Consider the following 24,455-nt stretch of genomic DNA (forward strand, 5'->3'; position numbering starts at 1 on the left):
TTCAGAAATGGATAGAGGACATCTTTTCCCTTTTACAACCTACCATGGACTGCTTAACCTGTATAAGAAGAATAAATCTGTTTGGGGGGGTAAAGTTATAGTGTAACTCCATCAAAAACTTTTCTGCACTTCGCCAAACAAATCAGATTAATAAAATCTTTCTTAAGTATGCCCAGGGCTAAGTCACCACCATACCAGCAGTAATGCCCAGTCTCTACCAAGACACTGACAAGAGACCACACAGGTTACTGTGCCATCATCTCTATGATCAAATATGCAAGTAAGTTAGTAAGTAATCATCAAAAACTGAACACACAAAACCAAGAGTTCTTTACTTATGCTCTAAGGACGGCTGACAGTACGGGCGGGTTATGCCGGACCACCACAGGCTGTTCTCCCATAACAGTAATAATGATACAACATAGATTTGCTTTTTAATTTATCAATTTACTTTTAGGAGTCAACAAAAAATGGCTATTACCTTACCAGCTTCTCAAAAATGCTGTAAGGGGCTTCCCTGGTGGCGCAGTGGTTGGGGGTCCGCCTGCCGGAGCGGGGAGCACGGGTTCGTGCCCCGGTCCGGGGGGGATCCCGCGTGCCGCGAAGCGGCTGGGACCCTGGGCCGTGGCCGCTGGGCCTGCGCGTCCGGAGCCTGTGCTCCGCAGCGAGAGAGGCCGCAGCGGTGAGAGGCCCGGGTAACGCAAAAAAAAAAAAAAAAAAAAAAGACAAAAATGCAGTAAGAATTCCTCAACTGATATTGTCCACATTTTATAATAACAAAGAATAGGTGAAAAGGTGACCCATGGGGCCAGTCGTGGGGGAGGTTTGTGGAGGTCTACTCAACCAAAGAAACCACTGATCTGAGATCTAATCAGAAACCATCCAACAACCCCTGGTACAAATTTCATTCAGCATTTGTGCTCCTAATAGAGGATGACATCACTGAGTCCAAGGGTGGCTGAAAAGGCTAATGGAAGCCTGCTATTTATTCCACTTCAAGAATGTGGGAAAACATTTTCTGGCCATCTGTTACTGTTACAGAGCATAGAAGCTAAGATGAAATCAAGATGGAAAAACAGATTTTGATCAGGTTTCATTTCTGCCAGAGAACTGCAATCTGCCAAAGAGACAACAGAGAAAGGCTCTCAGACATCTTTACATGTACCACAATGATGGAAAGTGAGAATTCTTAGATTTGCAGTCACAGAATTTCAGAGCTAAGAAGGGATCTTAAATAATCACTTAGTCCAGGGACTTCCCTGGTGGTCCAGTGCTAAAGAATCCGCCTTCCAATGCAGGGGACCCGGGTTCGATCCCTGGTCAGGGAACTAAGATCCCACATGCCACAGGGCAACTAAGCCCCCGTGCCACAATTACTGAGCTCACGCACCTCAACGAGAGAGCCCGTGTGCTGCAAACTACAGAGCCCATGCACTCTGGAGCCTGCACACTTCAACTAGAGAGAAGCCCATGTGCCACAACGGAAGATCCCATGTACCACAACTAAGACCCAATGCAGCATGCATGCACGCATAAATAAGTAAATAAATAAACATAGTCTTTTTTTCACCTTCCATTTTTAAAGGACATTTTAGCTGGATATGGAATTCCAGGCTGAGTGTCTTCCTTTAAGCATTTTAAAGATATCATCCCATTGTCTTCTTGCCTCTTTCGTTACGGATGAGAAGTCAGCCATTAATTTATATCAATGTTCTCCTTTCTGTGATGAGGCATTTTTCTCTGGCTGCTTTCAAGTTTTTCTCTTTATCTTTAGTTTTCAGCAATGTAACTGTGATGTGCCTGGGGTGGTTTTCTTTGGATCTATCCTGCTTAGGGTTTACTGAGCTTCTTGGATTCAGTAAATCTGTTTTTCACCAAGCTTGAACATTTTTAGACATTATTTCTCCCACTCTCGCTCTGTTACAGCTCTTTTGAAATATTATTAACATACCATATATACATGCATTTAAAATGTACGATTTTTTTAGTATATTCACATAGTTGTACAACCATAAGCTTAATCAATTTTCACTACCTCCCTCAAGGAAAAAAAAGCCATACCCTGCAGCTATCACCCCCAATCTCCCCATCCCTCCCAAAGCTAGACAACTGTCATTCTATTTTTTGTCTCTATAGATTTGCCTATTCTGGACATTTAATATAAATGGAATCGTACAATATGAGGTCTCTTGTGACTAGCTTCTTTCACTTAGCATACTGTTTTCAAAGTTCATCTATGTTGTAACATGAATTGGCACTTCATTATTTTTTATAGCTAAGAATATTCCATTGCATGAATATGTCACATTTTGTTTATCCATTCATCAGTTGATAGATATTTGGGTTATTTCCACTTAGAGAATATTATGAATAATGCTACTATGAAAATGCAAGTACAGGACTTCCCTGGTGGTCCAGTGGTTAAGACTGCGCATTCCCAATGCAGGGGGCCCGGGTTTGATCCCTGGTCAGGGAACTAGATCCCACATGCCTCAACTAAAAGTTCACATGCTGCAACTAAAGATTCCCCATGCTGCAACAAAGATCCCATGTGCCGCAACTAAGACCCAGCACAGCCAAATAAAAAAATAAATATATTTTTTTAAAAAAGCAAATACGGGGCTTCCCTGGTGGCGCAGTGGTTGAGAGTCCACCTGCCGATGCAGGGGACACGGGTTCATGCCCCGGTCCGGGAAGATCCCACATGCCGTGGAGCAGCTGGGCCCGTGAGCCATGGCCGCTGAGCCTACGCGTCCAGAGCCTGTGCTCCACAACGGGAGAGGCCACATCAGTGAGAGGCCCACGTACCGCAAAAAAGAAAAGCAAATACAAGTTTTTTTGTGGACTTACAAATTTTATTTCTGTTAGACATACACTTAGGAGTAAAATTGCTGGGTCAAACAGTAACTGTTTTACTTTTTGAGAAACTGCCTATTTTCCAAAGTGGTTGTACCATCTTGCAATACTACCAGCAGTATTTGAGAGTTCTAATTTCTCCACATCCTCACCATCACTTGTTATTATCTGTCTTTTTCATTATAGCCATCTTAGTAGCCACTGTGGTTTTGGGGGGTTTTTTAAACATCTTTATTGGAGTATAATTGCTTTACAATGGTATGTTAGTTTCTGATTTATAACAAAGTGAATCAGCTATACATATACATATATCCCCATATCTCCTGCCTCTTGTGTCTCCCTCCCACCCTCCTTATCCCACCCCTCTAGGTGGTTACAAAGCACCGAGCTGATTTCCCTGTGCTATGTGGCTGTTTCCCACTAGCTACCTATTTTACACTTGGTAGTGTATATATGTCCATGCCACTCTCTCACTTCATCCCAGCTTACCCTTCCCCCCCCCTTTGTCCTCAAGTCCATTCTCTACATCTGCGACTTTATTCCTGTCCAGCCATTGTGGTTTTGATTTGCATTTCCTTGATGGTCTCATGATGTGGAACATCTTTTCATGTATTTATGGCCATGTCTATTCAGATACTCTGCCCATTTTTAAATTGGTTACTTGTATTTTTTTTATTATTTAGTTGTCAGCCATTATTCAGAAGTTTTTTGTCTTGTTTTAGTTATCTACTGCAGCAAAACAAATTACTCCTAGCGCCATAAAACAGTAAGCATTTTATTAAGCTCACACATTCTGTGCATTAGAAATCCATTCAAGGGATAACTAGGGTTGTTTTTCTCTGATTCATGATATCTGGGGCCTCATCTGGGAAGAGATGAATGGCTAGGAGCTGGGATCACCTGGAGCCCTCTTCATTCACATGGATGGGCCCTGAGCTGGAATGTCTCAAAGGCTGGGCTCAGCTGGGACTGTTGACTGCACACCTACATGTAGTTGCTTCGTGTAGCTTGGATGTCACTTCCACCCCCATTCAGTTGGTTACAAGAAAGCCACTAGGGCCAAGAGAAAAACATGTAAGGTGAAAGATATTGTTGTAGCCATCTTTGGAAAGTATAATCTGCCATGTATCTTATTCTCTCTTCTCTCCTTCTAGGACTCCAGTTACACATATTTTAATATTGTTCCATAGGCTGAGACTCTGTTTTCGTTTTTCAATCTTTTCTGTTCTTCAGAGTAGATAATTCCTACTACTCTATTTTCAAGTTCACTGACCCTTTCTTTAGCCATCTCCAATCTGCTGTTGAGCAAGTCCAATAAATATTTCATTTCAGATACTGTACTTTTAAGTTCTAGATTTGATATTTGGTTCTTTTTATACTTTCCATTTCTCTGCTCACATTCTCCATTTGTTATCAAGTTTGCTTTAAAGTCCTTGTCTGATATTTATTACTACCAAGTTTATTTACTACTACCAAGTTTGCTTTAAAGTCCTTGTCCGATAATTCCAACATCTGAGTCATCTTGGGGTCATTTCTACTGACTGCCATTCTCTGGACAATGAGTCACATTTTCCTTTATTACACATGTAGTCATTTATTATTGTATACTGGACATTATTGAGATTCTGGATTCTGTCAATCTTCCTTTGAAGAATTTTGTTCTGTTGGGCAATTAACTCAGCTAGATTCATATTCCAAACTCTGTCTTCCCTGTGGTGGACAGAAGCTGAATCTCAGCTCAATTCTTTCAGCTTTCAACCATTGCCTTTCCAGGCTCCATGGAGTCTTCGCCCATGCATATCAAGGATTAAAGCAGATTTTAGGGCTTCCCCTTCTTTTTTTTTTTTTAATAATTGCAAATCTCTTTATTCTTTTTTTTTCTTTTTGGCTGCACTGGGTCTTCATTGCTGCACACTGGCTTTCTCTAGTTGCAGCGAGTGGGGGCTACTCTTCGTTGCAGTGCGCAGGCTTATAATTGCGGTGGCTTCTCTTGTTGCAGAGCATGGGCTCTAGGCATGCGGCTTCAGTAGTTGCAGCATGTGGGCTCAGTAGTTGCGGCTCACAGGCTCTAGGGCACGTGGGCTTCAGTAGTTGTGGTGCATGGGCTCAGTAGTTGTGGCTCGTAGGCTCCGGAGTGCAGGCTCAGTAGTTGTGGCACACAGGCTTAGTTGCTCCGCAGCATGTGGTATCTTCCCGGACCAGGGATTGAACCCATGTCTCCTGCACTGGCAGGCGGATTTTTTTTTTTTTTTTGCATTACACAGGCCTCTCACTGCTGTGGCCTCTCCCATTTCGGAGCACAGGCTCCAGACGCGCAGGCTCGGCGGCCATGGCTCACGGGCCCAGCTGCTCCGCAGCACGTGGGATCTTCCTGGACCGGGGCACGAACCCGTGTCCCCTGCATCGGCAGGCGGACTCTCAACCACTGCGCCACCAGGGAAGCCCAGGCAGGCGGATTCTTAACCACTGCGCCACCAGGGGAGTCTGCTCCCTTCTTTCTGAGATTTATTCCCTCATTTTCCAGCCCCTCTTATAGCCCTGAACTCTACTCTCTGACTGCCCAAGCTAGTAAGACTGCAGACTTTTGCTTGAGTGCTAGCCATCACCCACCATGCAAAGTGGGGAGTGTCCTCAGGCAAAAAGCTATATAAGTGAGAATCTTACCCAGTGCAGTTCCCATCTTTCAAGTTCCCTGTCAGTTTCTGCCTCATTTGGTCACTTTCCAAAGTCTTCCAGTTGTTGCTTTTTACATACTACCCAGAGCTCGTAATTGTTACATGAGGGAGGGTTAGGTCAATATAAGATACTCCTATATTATTAGAAGTCGAACCCTTTTCTACCTCTGTCAAGCCAGTTCCTCAAATGAAGTGAGTTCCTGAACACTGCAGTCCCTTCTTTCGCTCAGGTTAAAAAACAGAAATTTCAAAAAAAGAGACACAGAGAGAGAAGAAAGAAAAACAGATGTCTCTTAGAAAAGGGAAATGCATATTTTCAGCTCTGCCTGGGAAAGCACTACACCAGATGGCATGAGGAAGTCAGCTTGAATGAACTTAGCCCATCCCTATCTGGATTGTCTACATTTCAGAACTCCCCAACTTTCAAATGACCCATATATACCACTGCCCAGACCCCTGCTGCCCAGACTCCTGCCCCATCCTCACTGCCACTGCAACAAAAACCACTTTTGGAAAATAAAAAACAAACTTGGAGCTTCCAGAGTATCTGTGGATTGAGGAGCTATGAAAGTAAGAGTAGCTTAGGGGAGTTGACCCTGTAGGACATATTATGAATTAGAGTTGGTCTAGTTAGAATAGCATTCCTGCTCCCAAACATGTTCTCTATTCCTCCCCTTGAGCTGGGTGAAATCATATATCCTAATGAACTGGGAATTTTGGTGAGAAAGTAAGGGGAGCAGAGCATATAGGCCTGAGGGTAGGGGGATATGGTAGCAGAGGACTGGGGGTAGAACCGGGGCAATGGGTGCATGAGAAGGGGGGACTTAGGAGGTGGGAAAGAGACATAAAGGAGAGAAGAGCAAGTATATCAAGAGCAAACTTGAGCTGTTTCAGATTCCAGACTAACTCAGTGGTTCTCAGCCCTAACAGACCCAACTCTACGAGTGGTATTGCCAAGAGTGACAACATTTTCTAAAATAACGTTCAAATCAATTTTCCCCCATGGTAGCTGCAGTCCTGGAACATTCACTCTAGTTTAAAGCTATGCAGGGAATTTCCTGGTGGTCCAGTGGTTAGGACTCCGTGCTTCCACTGCAGGGGGCACGGGTTCGATTCCTGGTCAGGGAACTAAGATCCCACAAGCTGCGCAGAGCGGCCAAAAAAAAAAAAAAAAAAAAAAAATCTGTGCAGTACTTTGTGTTTACATGTAAGTAGGCTTATATAATTTAAACAGGTAATTCACCTCTGTAAACATCTAACAAACATTCAGAAGTCAAAAAGAACAAAGGACAAGGAGTTCCCTAGTAGCCTAATGGTTAGGATTCCAGGCTTTCACTGCCGTGGCCCAGGTTCAATCCCTGGTCAGGGAACTGAGATCCCGTAAGCCACTTGGTGCAGCCAAAAGTAAATAAATAATTAATTTTTAAAAAGACAAAGGACAATCCTTCTTTGTGTGAAATGATTCTGCATACTGCATGACGTCAGCATCTCCAGCCCACTCATTAAAAGCTGGTCACACTCCTCAATCACAACCAAAAAAAAAAGTCCTTGTTGAGATACAATGATCTCAATGATCTAAAAGATCTTACTCCAAGGAATCGGAAAGAAAAACGTTTTCTTCTTCTTCTTCATCTCCCCACCTCCTTCAAATGGTTCCCTAACAATCAAGATCCAGATCTCCATCTAGTGAGCTTATATTATATATAATTAACACACTATTGCTTTTGTGGGCTAACTGGGAACCTATTCAACATTTATAACACTATTTCTACTACTGGACCACACACTCCAAATTTCAAACTTAGAAATAAATTTTGAGAACATAACACTTCCATAAGTCAGAGACTTAAATACACTGACCTCTCACCATCAGTGTTCTCATTCTTTAAATGATGGGCTGACATCCAAGATAGATAGATATAGATATAGATATCTCCAAGGCACTATAAAGACTGAGTATACATGTAAAATGATCATTGCTGTGGGAGAATAAAACAACGTCAATCAACAAATAACTTATAATACATCTAGTCCTTATTTTTGTGGCAAGAAGGTACAAACTACATACCCTTTACCTAACTTGCTAATGTGAATTATTTTTACACCTTAGTTTTTCCATTTACTACAGATATTGATTGATTGATTGATTCTACTGCTTATAAATATTGGGAAATGTTCTTTAGCATCTATAATCAGCACCAGTAGCACTTGCTTCATCACACAGAGATAAAAGGTCCCTTAATGACACTGGGTGAATTGGATTCCCTTGCCCTTCTCCTCTCCCACCCCCACTCCTGCTCCGGTCTACGGTTCCATGAGTTATAACTATACACCTCCATTCTACATACCTTCTCCTGCACCCACTTAACCCATTCAAAACATCTTAAACTCTCTGGGTTTCAAAGTAGCCAAAGGACATAATCCCTGCCATATGGGGGTCACACTCCAGTGGTTGTAGAGAATTAAGCTGTGATAAAAAGAATCTTTTTTTTTCCAGCAATTAACACCATACTTAACAGATTATTATTCAACCAGGCTTTATATTAGGTGAGGGTAACTAAATGACCTCTAATTTTTTTTTTCCGCTGTGAGAATACAGTATATGATTGTGCTATCTTCTTAAACTTTGGATAATTAAATCTTCTAAGGACCCAACCCAGTATTATATTTCAAGTATTTCACCTATGCTGAGGTCAAAGTTTACCTTGTAGTGTGCCTTGATAAGAAAAAAATGATAAATGGGACCAGCCCTTGTTTCCCTCTCTCCTTAAGCAGTGATACAGAGCATTCATCTCTACCTCTCCGTATTAAAATATTAAGAAACATAATTCTTAAATATCTAAAGAATTAGACATTTGGGTAAGTTAGGCACTGTCAGTGATCTCTCTTGAGCAACTTTAATATGATAAGTAATAGTCACTGTTCATTGAATACTTTTTCAGTAGCAGGCACTTTTATACATTATTTCTAATCCTCAAAACAACAGAGTGCGTTATTATCCCCCATTTTACAGATGAGAAAACTGAAGCTTCAAGAAGCAAAAAGACTTGCTGAACACCAGTTTACAAGTAGCAGAGTCAGAATGTACAGCCACCTTTTAGAATCCAAAGTCCTGGTTCTTTCTACTACAATGACATGCCTCTCAATTAATTTTTCAAAGCAGCTAATTTCATTATTTGTGAATCATACATTAAGCTTTGTACGTCAGATACATATGACAGTACTGCTTTGAAATTTTTATTGCTTATAAATGCTACTTTTTAAGACACAACACAACCACTTTATGATAAAAGGGAATCATCCTTGGAAAGTTGTAAAGACTCTAATACAAAAACTATGAAATTCAGGGCTTCCCTGGTGGCACAGTGGTTGAGAGTCTGCCTGCCGATGCAGGGGATGCTGGTTCGTGCCCCGGTCTGGGAAGATTTCACATGCCGCGGAGCGGCTGGGCCCGTGAGCCATGGCCGCTGAGCCTGCAGTGAGAGGCCTGCACACCGCAAAAAAAAAAAAACTATGAAATTCAAGTTTTAGTTTCTTTAGTAAAGATAAAAGACTATGCCAATGGGGTACTAAGCTTATAGAACAGAATGAAATTATTTAATATCCAGGGTAGTCTGAAGACCAAATATTTAACAAAAACTCAAACACCTAATAAACGGCCCCTCCTTTCTCTCAAGGTACATGACTGTTATTTTGACAGGGAGCAAAGCATCACATCCCTTCCAAGCAAGAAATGTATGGGTTAATGGTTACAAATTACCCTAATTATTTTCATTGAACCTCCCAATTTGAACATTTCTCCAAAAAGATCTGTTTTCAAGGTTCTGACATTTGCTTGTCAGACATTTGACATTTTCTTGCTCAAATTTACAAATAAATCAGAATTTGAAAATTAAACAGAGGCAAAAATAAAGTGGCCATCTGGTTTACCACAGATGAAGTAAAGAAATTTTCAAAACATACGCAACAGAATGACTAAAATGTCATGAAGAACCTAGGGGTAAGACAGGAATAAAGACACAGACCTACTGGAGAACGGGCTTGAGGATATGGGGAGGGGGAAAGGTGAGCTGTGACAAAGCGAGAGAGAGGCATGGACATATATACACTACCAAACGTAAGGTAGATAGCTAGTGGGAAGCAGTCGCATAGCACAGGGATATCAGCTCCGTGCTTTGTGACCGCCTGGAGGGAGATGCAAGAGGGAAGAGATATGGGAACATATGTATATGTATAACTGACTCACTTTGTTATAAAGCAGAAACTAACACACCATTGTAAAGCAATTATACTCCAATAAAGATGTTAAAAAAATAAAAATTTAAAAATTTTAAAAAATAATAATAATTTAAAAAAAGAATGACTAAAATGAAAAAGATAAAAAATACCAAGTGTTGGCAAGGATATAGAGCAACCAGAACTCTCATACATTTCTGGTGGAAGTGCAAATTGGTACAGCCACTTTGGAAAACTGTTTGGTAATATCTATTAAAATTTCACATATACATATCCCACAACCCAGAAATTCCACTCTTAGGTATATCCCCAACCAGTATGTATACATCTGTTCACCAAAGGACATATACTAGAATGTTTCTAACAGCACTATTCAGCATAGCCCTAAACTGGGAAACTATCCAAATGTCCATCAATAGTAAAATGTATAAATGCATTTAGGTATATTCACATAATAGAACACTAGACAGCAATGAAAATGAAAAAATCTACAAATTGATACAACAGAGATTAACCTCACAAAAATAATGTTGAACTAAAGAAGCCAGACATGAAAGCATACATTCTGTGATTCCATTTATATAAATTACAAAAAAAGACAAAACTAATCTTTGCTGTTAGAAATCAGGACAGTGGCTACCCTTTGGTAGAAGTAATGATGGGAGGAGACACAAGGGTGTTTCTTGGTGCTGGTAATATTCTCTTCCTCCACGTGGGTGCTGGCAGCAAGAGTATGTTCAGTAGATGAGAAGCATTAGAGCAGCAGAGTGATTAAGGAGCCCGGCTCTGGGGACTTCCCTGGTGGTGCAGTGGTTAAGAATCTGCCTGCCAATGCAGGGGACATGGGTTCGATCCCTGGTCCAGGAAGATCCCACATGCCGCAGAGCAACTAATCCCGTGCGCCACACTACTGAGCCTGCACTCTAGAGCCTGCACTCCGCAACTACTGAGCCTGTGTGCTGCAACTTCTAAAGCCCGCGTGCCTAGAGCCCATGCTCTGCAACAAGAGAAGCCACTGCAATGAGAAGCCCGTGCACTGCAACAAAGAGTAGCCCCCACTCACTGCAACTAGAGAAAGCCCGCGCACAGCAACGAAGACCCAAAGCAACCAAAAATAAATAATAAATAAAATTTAAAAAAATAAATAAAATAAAACAGATGATTAATAAGGCATTTAAAAAAAAAAAAAAAGGAGCCCGGCTCTGGAATGGGAGTGACTGCGTTAGAATCTCAGTTCCATCACTTACTAGTTATGATTTGAGGCAAGTAATTTAATTTCTCTGTGCCTCATTTCTTCATCGATAAAATGGGCCTAATGTCTCCTTCACAGGGTTAGTCTGAGGATTAAATCATCATAAGACTTGTAAAATGCTTATTCGCACAGTTGGCTATCACTATTACATATCTGCTGAGTAAACAAAAGCAACGCAACAAGATGAGGAAGGAAACAAATACATCTATGATTGCACTATTGCCAGAAAATGCACAAAATAATTATTGGGGAAATGAAGATGACAATAAGTAAAGTCTAGTATAAAGGGGCGTGATCTGGAAGCTGAGACTAGGCCTAGAAACCTTCACCTAAACAGACCCTGGGCAAGCAGGGCAAGCCTCTCTGAGCCTGCAGCTCCCAGCAGTCCACCAGCGGCTGGCCCAGTGATCTCTCCAGGATGATGAGTATAAACGAGTGGAGGCACTGATCAGAAATGGAGAGGGCTGAGCTCACAGTCAGGCTCTCTTATTCTCTGAAAGGACTCTGAAATCATCTATGCCTCTGAATTTCACCTAATGCTTATGTTTTTTAAATATCTATCATGTCTATCAGCCATGTCTTTGTCACTAGGGGTCACATTTCCCGCAGCCATTCTGAGTAAATAATTCATACTTCTGATGGGTTTCTAAAAGAGCCAGTTGGATTAGTTGCTGTCACCCATACCATGGAAGTGTATTCTCTGGCCATGTGATAATAGCTACTCTTTATTAAACGCTACTTCCACGCCAGGCACTATAATAAATACTTTATCCCCAATTCTCAAAAAATTCTGCAAAGCACATAGTATTCTTCCTTATTCTCATCCTTTACAGACAAGAAAACTAAGGCTCAGAAAGGCTGCCCTGTTCATTAAGTGGCAGAGCTAGAAGGTGAATCTAGCTTGTCTGGCTCCAGAAAAAACGCTCTTTTCCTGAGCCATAGTCCCTTGACTCACTTTACAATCTATCATATTTCTTCTTACTTGTATAACAAAAGGTCTTAGCTAAGGTGTTCTAAAACAAGAATAATCTAATTTGGTGAAAAATCAATTTTGGATATTTTTTAAATGATTACTTTTGTTTCTAAGTAAAGGTCTCCTCCTGGGTTTATTTAAATGAATACTGTACATTGAAGCTATTTGTATTAAACAGCAGTTATCCAAACCATAGGTTAAAGCCCTTAGAAGAGATTTATACTTCTTTCCTCCTGAATCCCCAGTGCCCAGATCAGTGCTTGGCCTAGAGAAGACACTTAACAAAAGTATCTTGAACATCACCTCCTTCAAATCTTGTTTACCAAAATACTCTACTAACAAGTAGGATGCATTCCAACAAGAAACTTTAGTACCTGAAACTTCATGACCAAAATTAAAAATAATATGCAAGTCACTGGGATATCCTTCCTGCTATAGGATACTCTTCCAGGTCAAGCGGCACTGTCATCATCAACAAGTAATTATTAAACACCTATAAATATTTACTTAATATAGTAACCCAGTACCCCTTCTCCTCTCTCCTTCCCCATCAGGTTTGGCAAGACATAGAAGCTATAGTTCCCCTCCAGGCAGGCTGGCCTCTGTACATGTAGTAGAGACCATACAAAGACACAAATGTCACATGTGATTAAGGCAGCTTTTCCGAGTTAAACCAACAGAAAGGCCTCAGGAGTTTGACCTTTCCCCCAGTTAGACCCATGTCCTAGCACTTTTCCAGGAGCCCTGAAATTGCAGCCCTGAATAACCTTCTCCCCCCACCTCCTCAGTCAACCACACAACCCTGAGGAAACAAGAAATTTCTCCCAATGTCTGTCATACCTACTCCTAATTCATCTAAAAGAGATACTTTGTTCACTAAGGATTCACTGAATGTGTTAGCATATACTATTAAAATTTTTCTTTAAAAGCTCTATCTTCATAGAGGGTGCACAGAATATGAGTGCCCTATGGGGAAAGTATACCAGAATTAGAAAGGTGGGTTCTATTTCTCTACCTTTTTTTTTGGCCGGGCCATGGGGCTTGTGGGATCCTAGTTTCCGGACTAGGGATTGAACCGGGCCCTTGACAGTGAAAGCGCTGAGTCCTGACCACTGGACCGCCAGGGAACTCCCTCTATTTCTCTACCTTACCTTCCACTGCAACTTAGGCAAGTCATTTATCCTCCTAGGCTTTACCTTCCTCAGCCATAAAATGAGAGGTTGAACTAGTCAAGGATTATTCAGGGCATTCACTCAAGATGCCTTATGGGGTTAAGGCATGTGCTTTAAGGGGTTCTTAACCCCTCCCCCCAGGGAACTTATATAAAAAATTACTTGTTTGTGTATGTGGATTTTTCTGGAGAAGTCTATGGCTTATATCAAATTGTCACACAAGTTATGGCCCCCAAAATAGCCATATCTCATGTTTTATTGAGCACTTACTATGTGCTAGGCACTTTACCAAGCCCTTGTGTATTAACTCATATAACCCTCACAATAACCCTTTGAGTTAGATACTATTATTATCCTCATTTTACAGTTAAAGAAAGTAAACCAAAAGGACTTCCCTGGCGGTCCTGTGGTTAAGACTTCACCTTCCAGTGCAGGGGTGAGGGTTCGATCCCTGGTGGGGGAGCTAGGATCCCCCATGCCTGGGGCCAAAGAACCAAAACATAAAATAGAAGCAACATTGTAACAAACTCAATAAAGACTTTTTTAAAAAAAAAAAAAGAAAGAAACCAGAAAGAGCCTGGACTTTTAAACACAGTGCTATGTTAGGTAAGGTCATCTCTAAACTTTAAAATTCTCTGATTCTGTGTTCACTCAAATTAATGGTTTTCCTTTAGTTAAATTTTGTCTCATTTCACAATCATCAGTCCTACACATAAGTCTTTACACAGAACAACCAAATTTATGGAACACCCAAATGAATGTTACCTGAAAAACAATATACTAGGGAGTTAACCAAGTAAAGGGTCCAAAGGCACTTTCCAGCTCCAGCCTCCAATCTGCTTTTCCTTTTAAAACATGGTGTGGTGATTAACCAAAAGATGTAACTGAATATAATGACTAATTAAAGTCTAAAATCAAAGTAACAGTAAATTGGCCAGTGTCTGCCAGAAAAGGAGATGCAGTGACAGGAATAGTGTCTCACACACCACTCACCAAGGCAATGAGAAGACCAGGAAAGACACATGAGTGCAAGGTCTTGGGTCCCATGTTGACTGGCTTCTCCCCCTACTCGCACCTCCTGAAAACCACTGACCACTGTGGAGCCAAGGATTGGATCACTCTCCACGTGACAGACAACGGCTGTCTAAAGGTATTAAGGTATCACCAAGCCCCGCTTGGAATAAGGAGTGAAAACGAACTGAAAGGCTAGCTTCCAATTTTTGTGGACACCAGTTCTGACAACCTGCAATCGTAATCAGGGGTCAGCAGTCACCCAATTACAACTGAATTGTTTTGCCTGTCACCTGGCTCGGGTCCAAATGACTTGAGGGACATCACATTGCTTAATAAATGACTGCAAAGTAGAAGTGGGCGTCGTTAGCTCTTTTCACAGGCTGTCAAAAAACCTCCACATCTTAAAGGGAAGGTTGTTGAAACTTTATGCCCAACTCTCATGGCCCTTCTCCATTTAGTCTATGTAAGGAGAAGAGAAGCAAAGGAAGGAGAAAGGAGATCAGAGGAACGGCCCTGGGTGCAAGGATTAGCTTTTTCAAGGGTGATGCAACAGGGTCAGCCAGACGATGAAGAGGAGGAGCTGGGTGCTTCTGGGAAGGCGAAACCAGTGTCGGGGTTGGGAATCTGAACGGAATATGGGTTACGCGGGACTGGGTGACAGGGTTATTTAGAAGGGGCCGGGGAAGAAGGATCTAGCCCGGAGCAGCACTAGGAAGAGGAAGGCCGGGGTGGCGGTGGTGGGCGGGTCAAGAGGCGGGCAGACGGCCCCGAGGGAGGGGCAGCGGGTCCTCAGCCGAGAGGAAACACAGCGGGGCGGGCAGGAAAGGATGGAAACCGCGGGGTCCACGGAGTGACGGGCAGAGGGCCCAGGGGGCATGCAAGGGAGGACGGGGTGACCTGCCCGGCGGTGTGGGAACTGAGGGTGCGCGCAGCCGGTCAGGAGACCCTTGGGGTCGGGAGGGCCGGGGGGCTGTTAGGCTGGGGAGGAGAGCCTGGGCACCCGCGCAAGGGCAGGGGCGCCGGGTCCCGGAGGGCCCAGGGCCAGGGAAGAGCAGAGTGGTGACAACGTTCGGGGCCACCGGAGCGGGGAGGCGGCCGTCCGGCTCGAGTTGAGGCGGGGATCGCCGCCGAGTCCCGGCCCGGGCTGAGGAGAGGGAGGCCGGCCAGGAGCACGGCGTCAGGGAGGAGGGTCGAAGGGGGAGAGGAAGGGCCCGGGACCGCTGGGGCCGGCGCTGGCGCTCTCACCGGGACAGGTGCTTCAGGATCTGCTTCTTAATGAGCCCGGCCATGCCGGAGCCGCGGCCCGCGTGGAAGGCAGGCGGGCAGCTGTGTTCTCCTCAGCCGCAGAGAAGAGGCGGCCCCTCACCTCGCCGCGGCGCGGGGACCGGACGCCGCCGCCACAGCTGCCGCCATGGCGCCCTCCCGCCCCTGCCCTGGCGCCCCGAGCTCCGCCACGATCCCACCCACCCGCGCGGCGACAAGGAGATCGCGCGTCTCCAGCCTGGCTCGCGGCTGCCCGGAGCGCGCGCTGTGGGAGGGGCGCGCGGCGGCGGCGGGGGCGCGCGCGGCGAGGGGCGGGGCGAGCGAGCTCTGAGCTCGCTCTCTCCCCTCAGCCCCGCCCGCTGTCTGAAGCCGATGGAGATCTGAAGGACTTCGCCTCTGAACTGAAGGAGGTTCACACCCCGCAGTCTCCTTGAAGCATCAGGGAAAGGCGGCGTGTCTGTAATTTTTTGCAGGAATTAGCTAGATAATTCCACACCTCCTGGTCCGCTTCTCATTCATTTCCCTCACACGTTAACTCATTTGTTGAGCACCAGCTAACTGTACTGCAGGAATCGGGCTGGGGAGTGAAAAGTAGTCTCAAGGACCTCACAGGCCCATAGAACCACTGCGCTCTGCTGCTTTGTGCTGAAGGGTGAGAGGGGGCGCCTCGCCATCCTCTATGTGCCCCTCTTAGCCTTTACCTGGTTAACCAATGGATAAATGTTTACTCAACACATATGAGATGTACTGCAGAGGTACCCACTCTCAAATGCTGGGGGCAGCAGAAAATGAGGCAGTAACTTTGACCAAGGGCTTTAGAGATCAACTTTGTTTTACAAATAAGGAAACTGAAGCCCAGGGGAAATAGTTGAAAGAGCTTACAGAAGGTCAAAGCTACATAGTGAGACAAAAGACTAGAACCCAAGTGTTCTTACTCTCAGTCCAGTGCTACTTCCACTCAGTCGATACACTTAAAAGTGTAACCTATATGCCGGGGACACCTGTAGATTCAGGCAAAGGTGGGAAGGTGGCAGTTTTCTGGACTTAAACCATCAAGCAAAAACCTAAGCAAAATACTCTCCGAGACAGGCTTATAGGAAATCTGGCCACCGGTTAATTTTAAGTTTATTCATTCTTGTAAATAGATAATACATGAACATAATACAAAAATCAAGATAAGCCTCCCCCCTCCCCTGTCCCTCAGCCATTCAATTCCCTTCCACTAAACAACTGTTACCCCTTTCCCAAATTATGTTTTTGTTTTGTTTTAATTTATTTCATTTTATTTATTTTTGGCTGCATTGGGTCTTCGTTGCTGCGCTCGGGCTTTCTCTAGTTGCGGCGAGCGGGGGCTACTCTTCGTTGCGGTGCGCGGGCTTCTCATTGCGGTAGCTTCTCTTGTTGCAGAACACGGGCTCTAGGTGCATGGGCTTCAGTAGTTGTGCTGTGGCAGGCTTCAGTAGTTGTGGCACGCGGGCTCTAGAGTGCAGGCTCAGTAGCTGTTGGCGCATGGACTTAGTTGCTCCATAGCACGTGGGATCTTCCCGGACCCGGGCTCCAACCCGTGTCCCTAGCATTGGCAGGTGGATTCTTAACCACTGCGCCACCAGGGAAGCCCCCAAATTATGTTTTTAAAAGGGAACAAATCATCCTCAGCCTGGGTTCTCTACTATCCATTTTCCTCCATCAAGACTGCATAATCTATCATTATTTGTTCCTCTGCCCACTTCTCACCAGAATACATACCAGGGACCAATAGACCCCACGGAAGAAGAGATTTCTTGCCAGGATTATTGACCATAATAGCTCCTTCCCAATTCGGCTGTCACCTGCTGGGGCCTCAGGGCAATTTCTTGCATTTCTTGCTCCTTTTCCTAGAGCACCCCAGCAGCTGACTGGATATCTGACATTAGCTATGTAAAACAAAACTTGCCTCAAGCTCAGAGACTCAGTATCCTTGTTGGATGATTCATCATGCCTGATGAATTAGATATTTTTATTGAAAGCAAAAACTCATGCTCTAAAACAATATGGCCCTTCTAAGGACCACGGAATAGGAGAGTTCATACTCTCACCAATAGTATCGTGTTTACCTTTCCCTGCAATGCTAAGAATGCAAAGCATATAAAAACAAAAGGGATTTGGGGCCGATCTGTATTTTTTTTAAGGTTAAACATTTCATTTTGAAATGATTGTAGATTACTTACTTCAGTTAAAGTAAGAAATAATACAGAGATCCCTGTACCCTTTACCCAGTTCCCCCCAATGGTAACATCTTGCAAAACTTTAGTACAATATCACAACCAAGATATTGACATTGATACATTCAGTGTACAGAATATTTCTTCCTGATATGAATCCCTTTTATTTCCTTTCCTTGCCTTATAGAGTGGGCTACCACTCCTGGCACTTTGTTTAATAGTACTGGTGAGAGCAGACATCCTTTCTTTGTTTCCAAACTTAGGAGGAAAGCATTCATTCAGTCTTTCACCATTAAGTATAACGTTAACTGTAGATTTTTTTGTAGGTGCTCTTTTCAACTTAATGAAGTTCTCCTCTATTCGTATTTTTTCTGAGAGTTTTTATCAAGAATAAATGTTTAAGGACTTCCCCAATGGTCCAGTGACTAAGGCTCCACGCTTCCAATGCAGAGGGCCTGGGTTCGATCCCTGGTCAGGGAACTAGATCCCACATGCTGCAACTAAGAGTTTGCATGCCGCAACTAAAGATCCTGTACGCAGCAACTAAGACCCGGCACAGCCAAATAAATAAATAAATACTTAAAAAAAATAAATAAAGGATGTGTTTTTTAAAAAAAAGAATAGGGACTTCCCTGGTGGCACAGTGGTTAAGAATCTGCCTGCCAATGCAGGGGACACGGGTTTGAGCTCTGGTCAGGGAAGATGCCACATGCTGTGGAGCAACTAAGCCCATGTGCCACAACTACTCATCCTGCACTCTAGAGTCTGCAAGCCACAACTACTGAGCCCACATGCCACAACTACTGCAGCCCGTGTGCCTAGAGCCTGTGTTCACAACAAAGAGAAGCCACCACAATGAGAAGCCTGCACACCGCAACAAAGAGTAGCCCCCGCTCACTGCAACTAGAGAAAGCCCACGTGCAGCCAATAAATAAATTAATTAATTTTTTTAAAGGAATAAATGTTTAATTTTTTTCAAAGGCTTTTTCTGCATTTAATGTTATGTAATTTTTTTTTAGCCTGTTATCATGATGGATTACATTGTTTGATTTTTCAAATACTGAACCAGCTTGCATCCCTAGAGTAAACGCCATTTAAAACATGGTGTATAAATTACTTTTATATATTGATGAATTCTACTTGTCAATATTTGGTTAAGAATTTGTGTATACTTCCTCGATGGCTAATAATGTGGAATGTCTTTTCATGTGCTTATAGCCCATTTGTAAATCTTCTTTGGAGAAATGTCTATTCAGATATTTTGTCCTTTTTTTTTTTTTTTTTCATTTATTTTTGGCTGTGTTGGGTCTTCGGTGCCATGCACGGGCTTTCTCTAGTTGTGGAGAGTGGGGGCTACTCTTCATTGCAGTGTGCAGGCTTCTCATCAGGTGGCTTCTCTTGTTGCGGAGCATGGGCTCTAGGTATGCGGGCTTCAGTAGTTGTGGCTCATGGGATCTAGAGCACAGGCTCAGCAGTTGTGGCACACGGGGTCACTTGCTCCACGGCATGTGGGATCTTCCCGGACCAGGGCTCAAACCAGTGTCCCCTGCATTGGCAGGCGGATTCCTAACCACTGCACCACCAGGGAAGCCCCCCCTTGTCCATTTTTAAATTGGGCTGTCTTTTTATTATCAAGTTGCAATAGTTCTTTTTGTACTCTAGATACAAGTCCCTTATCAGATATATTATTTGCAAAAATTTTCTCCCATTGTCTTTTCATTTTCCTGACTGTAAACTTTGAAGCACAAAAATTTTTAATTTTGATATCATTTATCTTTCTTTCTTTTATTGCTGTGTTTTTTGTGTTGTATCTAAGAAATCATTGCATAATCCAAAGTCATGAATATTTACATGTATGTTTTCATCTAAAAGTTGTATAGTTTTAGCCCTTACATTTACTTGAAATGATCCATTTTGAGCTAATTTTTGTATATGCTGTGATGAAGGGAAACAATTTCATTATTTTGCACGTGGATATCTAGTTGTCTTAGCATCATTCATTGAAAAGAATATTCTTTCCCTATTGAATTATCTTGGTGAAAATCAGTTGCCATGTACCAGGAACTGACATAGGTTGTAGGTCAATTATACTCCAAAAACAAACTCATAGAAAAAGAGATCAGACTTGTGGTTACCAGAGGTGGGGGGTTGCGGGGGGAATGGGGAATTGGATGAAGGCAGTCAAAGGTACAAATTTGTTATAAGATAAGTAAGTACTAGAGATATAATGTACAACATGATAAATATAATTAACATTGCAGCATGTTTTATATTAAAGTTGTTAACAAAGTAAATCCTAAGAGTTCTCATCACAAAGAAAAAAATTTTTTTTCTATTTCTTCAAATTTGTATGTTTATGAAAGGATGGATCTTCACTATACTTATTGTGGCCATCATTTCATAATGTATGTGAGTCAAATCATTATACTGTACATCCAAAACTTATACAGTGCTGTATGTCAATTATATTTCAAAACTGGAAGTAAAATAATAATAATAATAGAAAAGCAATTGCCAATATAAGGGTTTATTTCTGAACTCTTAATTCTATTCCATTCATCTATATGTCTAATCTTATGCCAGTAACACAGTGTCTTGATTAGTGTAGCTTTGTAGTTAAGTTTTTGGGGTTTTTGTAATAAATTTATTTTATTTATTTTTGGCTGCGTTTGGTCTTCTTTACTGCGAGAAAGCTTTCTCAAGTTACACGGCGAGCGGGGGCTACTCTTCGCTGTGGTGCACGGTCTTCTCATTGTGGTGACTTCTCTTGTTGCGGAGCACGGGCTCTAGGCACGCAGGCTTCAGAAGTTGTGGCACGTGGCCTCAGTAGTTGTGGCTCATGGGCTTGTAGTAAGTTTTGAAATAAGGAATCTATAGTGTTTTTGAGTGTATAGCTTATAGTTGTACAGCTTTTGTTTGTCTAGGTATTACATTATTTATACAAACCTTATCACAGTCTACTGGTATTGCCATTTACCAGACATAATGAAGTATAGAAACCTTACCTCCCTTTATGTTCCTTTTTTCTCCTGGAGGTATAATTGTCTTGAATATTTCCTCCACATATGTTTAGAGCTGCATTAATCAGTGTTGTGATTTTTGCGTCAACCATCAAACGTAATTTAGAAAACTCAAGAAAAGTATAGTCTACTGTACTTAACCATATTTTTGCTTACCATAGCCTTCCTTCCTGATGTTATGAGATTCATTCATTTATTGTTTCCTTTCTGTTTAGAGAACTTTTTAGCCCTTCTTTTAGGGTATATCTGCTGGCAACAAATTCCCTTAGTTGTGCTTCATTGGAGAACATGCTTATTTCCCATTCATTCCTGAAACACTATTTTCACTATATAGGATATAGAATTCTGGACTGATAGGTCTTCTCTTTCAGCACTTGAAAACTGTTTGCCACTTCCTACTGGTGTCCATGGTTTCTGATGAGAAACTGCTGTCCTTCAAATTGTTTTCCCTCAAAAGTAAGGGGTCATTTTTCTCTGTGTGTTTTCAAATTTTTTGTTTTTAGTTTTCAGAAGTTTGACTGTGTCTTGGTGTAGATTTCTTTGAGTTATCCTGGTTGAGGTTCACTTCATCCACTGCAAACCTTTGGAAAGTTTTCAACCATTATTTGTTCCAGTACTTTTTTTGGCTCTTTCCTCTCTTCCTCTCCTGGAACTCTGACAATATGAATATTACATCTTCAGGGACCCACAGGTCCCTACAGCTCAGTTCATTTTTTTTTGTAAGTCTATTTTCTGTTGTTCAGATTGGGTATTTTTATTGTTTTATCAAGTGTTCTGATTATTTCGTGTTCCTGATTGTTTGCTGTTGAACCCATCCACTGAAATTTTTTTACTTATTTGGGGGTTCCAAAATTTCCATTTGGTTCTTCTTTTTGCCTTCTACTTCTTTGCTGAGATTTTTTTAAAAATATTTATTTATTTGGCTGCACTGGGTCTTAGTTGCGGCATGCAGGATCCTCCTTGTGGTATATGGGATCTTTTTTTAGTTGAGGCATGCGAAATCTTAGTTGCAGCATGTGGGATCTAGTTCCCTGACCAGGGATTGAACCCGGGCCCCCTGCATTGGGAATGCGCAGTCTTAACCACTGGACCACCAGGGAAGTCCCCTTTGCTGAGATTTTCTATCTCTTCCTTTGTTTTGAGCATGTTCTTAATTGCTCATTGGAGCATTTTTATAATGTCTGCTCTAAAATCTTTGTCAAATAATTCTAGCATCTCTGTCATCTTGGTGTTGACATGTATTGATTGCATTTTTAAATTGTTTGAGATCTTCCTGGCTCTTGGTATGATAAGTGACTTTAAATTGAAACCTGGATATTTTCATATTATGTTCTGAGACTCTGGATCTTATTTAAACCTTCTGTTTTGCTGACTTTTTCTTGCAATGGCCTGGCAGGAGAAGTGGGGAGGTGCCCTCCTGTTACTATCAGGTGGAGATAGGATTGCCCAATTAGCCTCCTTGGATACCCAAGGAAAGGGCTCCCCATTACTGCTGGGCTAAAGTGAAAGTTCTGGCTTTCCAGTAGGCCACAGCTAATACTTTTCCAGTGGGCAGTGACAGAGTGTTGTTACTGCTCCCCACAAGGCTTCCACTGGCATGGGGGTATGTGCAGCCTCATCACCACTGGGCATTGTTGAAAGTCCTTAAAGTCCTGACTAAGCATCTTCTGAAACTATATCAGTCAAGAGGGGGCAATGCCTTGTAACTGCCAGATAAGAATGATAATCCCAGCTCTTCTCTGATACCACCCTGGCAGGAACTTGGGGCACTTCATTATAGCCTCACAAGGGTGGAAGTGTAAGCTCCCCACTTGCCCTTGTGGCATGGGTTGGGGTAGGGTACGTTTTTTTCTATGGTGTTTGGCTGGAGTGGAGTGGTTATCGTCTAAAAGTTTTCTGTCTGGCTAAGCTGCCTCTTTTCTGGTCCTCTGGCTATAGGGAGCAGGCTTTTCTTGGGGAGTTTTTTGTCTGTTGCCCATTGGAGTTTCCTGGTTACCAGCTTCTTCAGCTCCAAGTCTGGCACCTTTGAGGCAAAAAGAAAATCCAGACAGCTCACTGTGTTGTTCCTTGGGTCCCAGGTTCCCTAGCAGTTCTGCCTTCTTCTCTCCACCTTTCAGAGTTTCTTATGCTTGTTTTTTAATATAATGTTCAGGGTTTTAGTAATAAGAATAGAGAAATGTACACCTATTCCATCTTTCTGGAAGCAGAAGTTCATACATTTTAAAAAACTTATTTCAAAATAATTATAGATTCACAGAAAGTTGTTAAGATAATACAGAGAAGCCCCATGTGCCCTTCACTCACTTTCCAGCAATGGTTATATTTTATACAACTACAGTACAATATAAAACCCAGGAAACTGATATTGGGGTGTGTGTGTGTATAATTCTGTCATGCATTATGTGTGTAGACTTGTGTGACCATTAGCACAATAAAGATACAGAACTATTTCATCACCACAAAGATCTCCCTCATGCTACCGCTTTATAGTCATTCTCTGCTCCCCCCTAACCCCAACATTCCTAACCCTTGGCAACTACTAATTTCTTCTTCATCTCAATAATTGTGTCATTTATATAGATGGAATCATGCAGTAGGTGACCTTTTCAGACTGGCTTTTTTCACTCAGCATACTGCCCTTGAGATCCATCCAAATTGTATCAATAGTTCATTCTTTTTTACTGCTGAGTCATATTCCACAATCCATATAGTTTTAAAAGACCTAGGTGATCACTTTATTTCAGACCCAGTAGCTTCACTCACCTGCTTGGCAGGACAGCCACATCTCTAAATTCATGATTAGGGACTTCCCTATTGGTCTAGTGGACAGCCACATCTCTAAATTCATGATTAGGGACTTCCCTATTGGTCTAGTGGTTCAGATTCGGTGCTTTCACTGCCACAGCCCAGGTTCAATCCCTGATCAGGAAACTGAGATCCCATAAGACGTGCAGTGCAGCCAAAAAAAAATCATGATGAAACATTCATTTGTACATACTGTGCTTTGTATGGAACGAAAGAGGACATACACAATGCCCAAACAAAGATAAGACTATGCAGGGCTTCCCTGGTGGCGCAGAGGTTGAGAGTCCACCTGCCGATGCAGGGTCCACAGGTTCGTGCCCCAGTCCTGGAAGATCCCACATGCCACGGAGCGGCTGGGCCCGTGAGCCATGGCCGCTGAGCCTGTGCGTCCAGAGCCTGTGCTCTGCAATGGGAGAGGCCACAACAGTGAGAGGCCTGCGTACTGCAGAAAAAAAAAAAAAAAGATAAGACTATGCAAACAAGGAAAGGTAGTTTTATAGAAGACTCAAGAGCAAGAGGGTTGAGTAGCAAAAAGATGCTATTGCTGTCTGTAAGGATTCTTGAGAGCAGTTTCTAGTTTGTGGTAGTTATGACTTTAAAAACAACTTGAGGGGAACTTCCCTGGTGGTGCAGTGGTTAAGAATCTGCCTGACAATGCAGGGGACACGGGTTCAAGCCCTGGTCCAGGAAGATCCCACATGCCGTGGAGCAACTGAGCCTGTGCACCACAACTACCGAGCCTGTGCTCTAGAGCCCGTGAGCCACAACTACTGAGGCCAGCATGCCTAGAGCCCACGCTCCACAACAAGAAAAGCCACCCAATGAGAAGCCTGCGCACTGCAACGAAGAGTAGCCCCTACTCACAACAACTAGAGAAAGCCCACACATGGCAATGAAGACCCAACGCAGCCAGAAACAAAAAATAAATAAATTTATTAAAAAACATATATATATTACTTTCCTCCTGGAGTATCTCTTTTATCAGTCA

At 42.8% G+C, this 24,455-nt stretch overlaps 1 protein-coding gene across 2 annotated transcripts in view; it reads right to left on the reverse strand.

The window, feature by feature from the left end:
* The window catches only part of BLTP3A (bridge-like lipid transfer protein family member 3A), a 57,140-nt gene extending 41,525 nt beyond the window's left edge, over positions 1-15,615 (reverse strand). The window contains exon 1 of one of the 2 annotated variants that reach the window (XM_067753260.1): positions 15,424-15,615. In XM_067753260.1, the coding sequence (XP_067609361.1) occupies positions 15,424-15,467 (44 nt within the window). In that variant the 5' untranslated portion in view covers positions 15,468-15,615. The remainder of the gene's footprint in view (positions 1-15,423) is intronic. The other variant, XM_067753259.1, reaches the window with a different exon arrangement.
* Positions 15,616-24,455: the final 8,840 nt, after the last annotated feature.

The sequence above is a fragment of the Pseudorca crassidens genome, chromosome 10 (assembly GCF_039906515.1).
Source record: "Pseudorca crassidens isolate mPseCra1 chromosome 10, mPseCra1.hap1, whole genome shotgun sequence".
In the NCBI taxonomy this organism is placed as follows: domain Eukaryota; kingdom Metazoa; phylum Chordata; class Mammalia; order Artiodactyla; family Delphinidae; genus Pseudorca; species Pseudorca crassidens.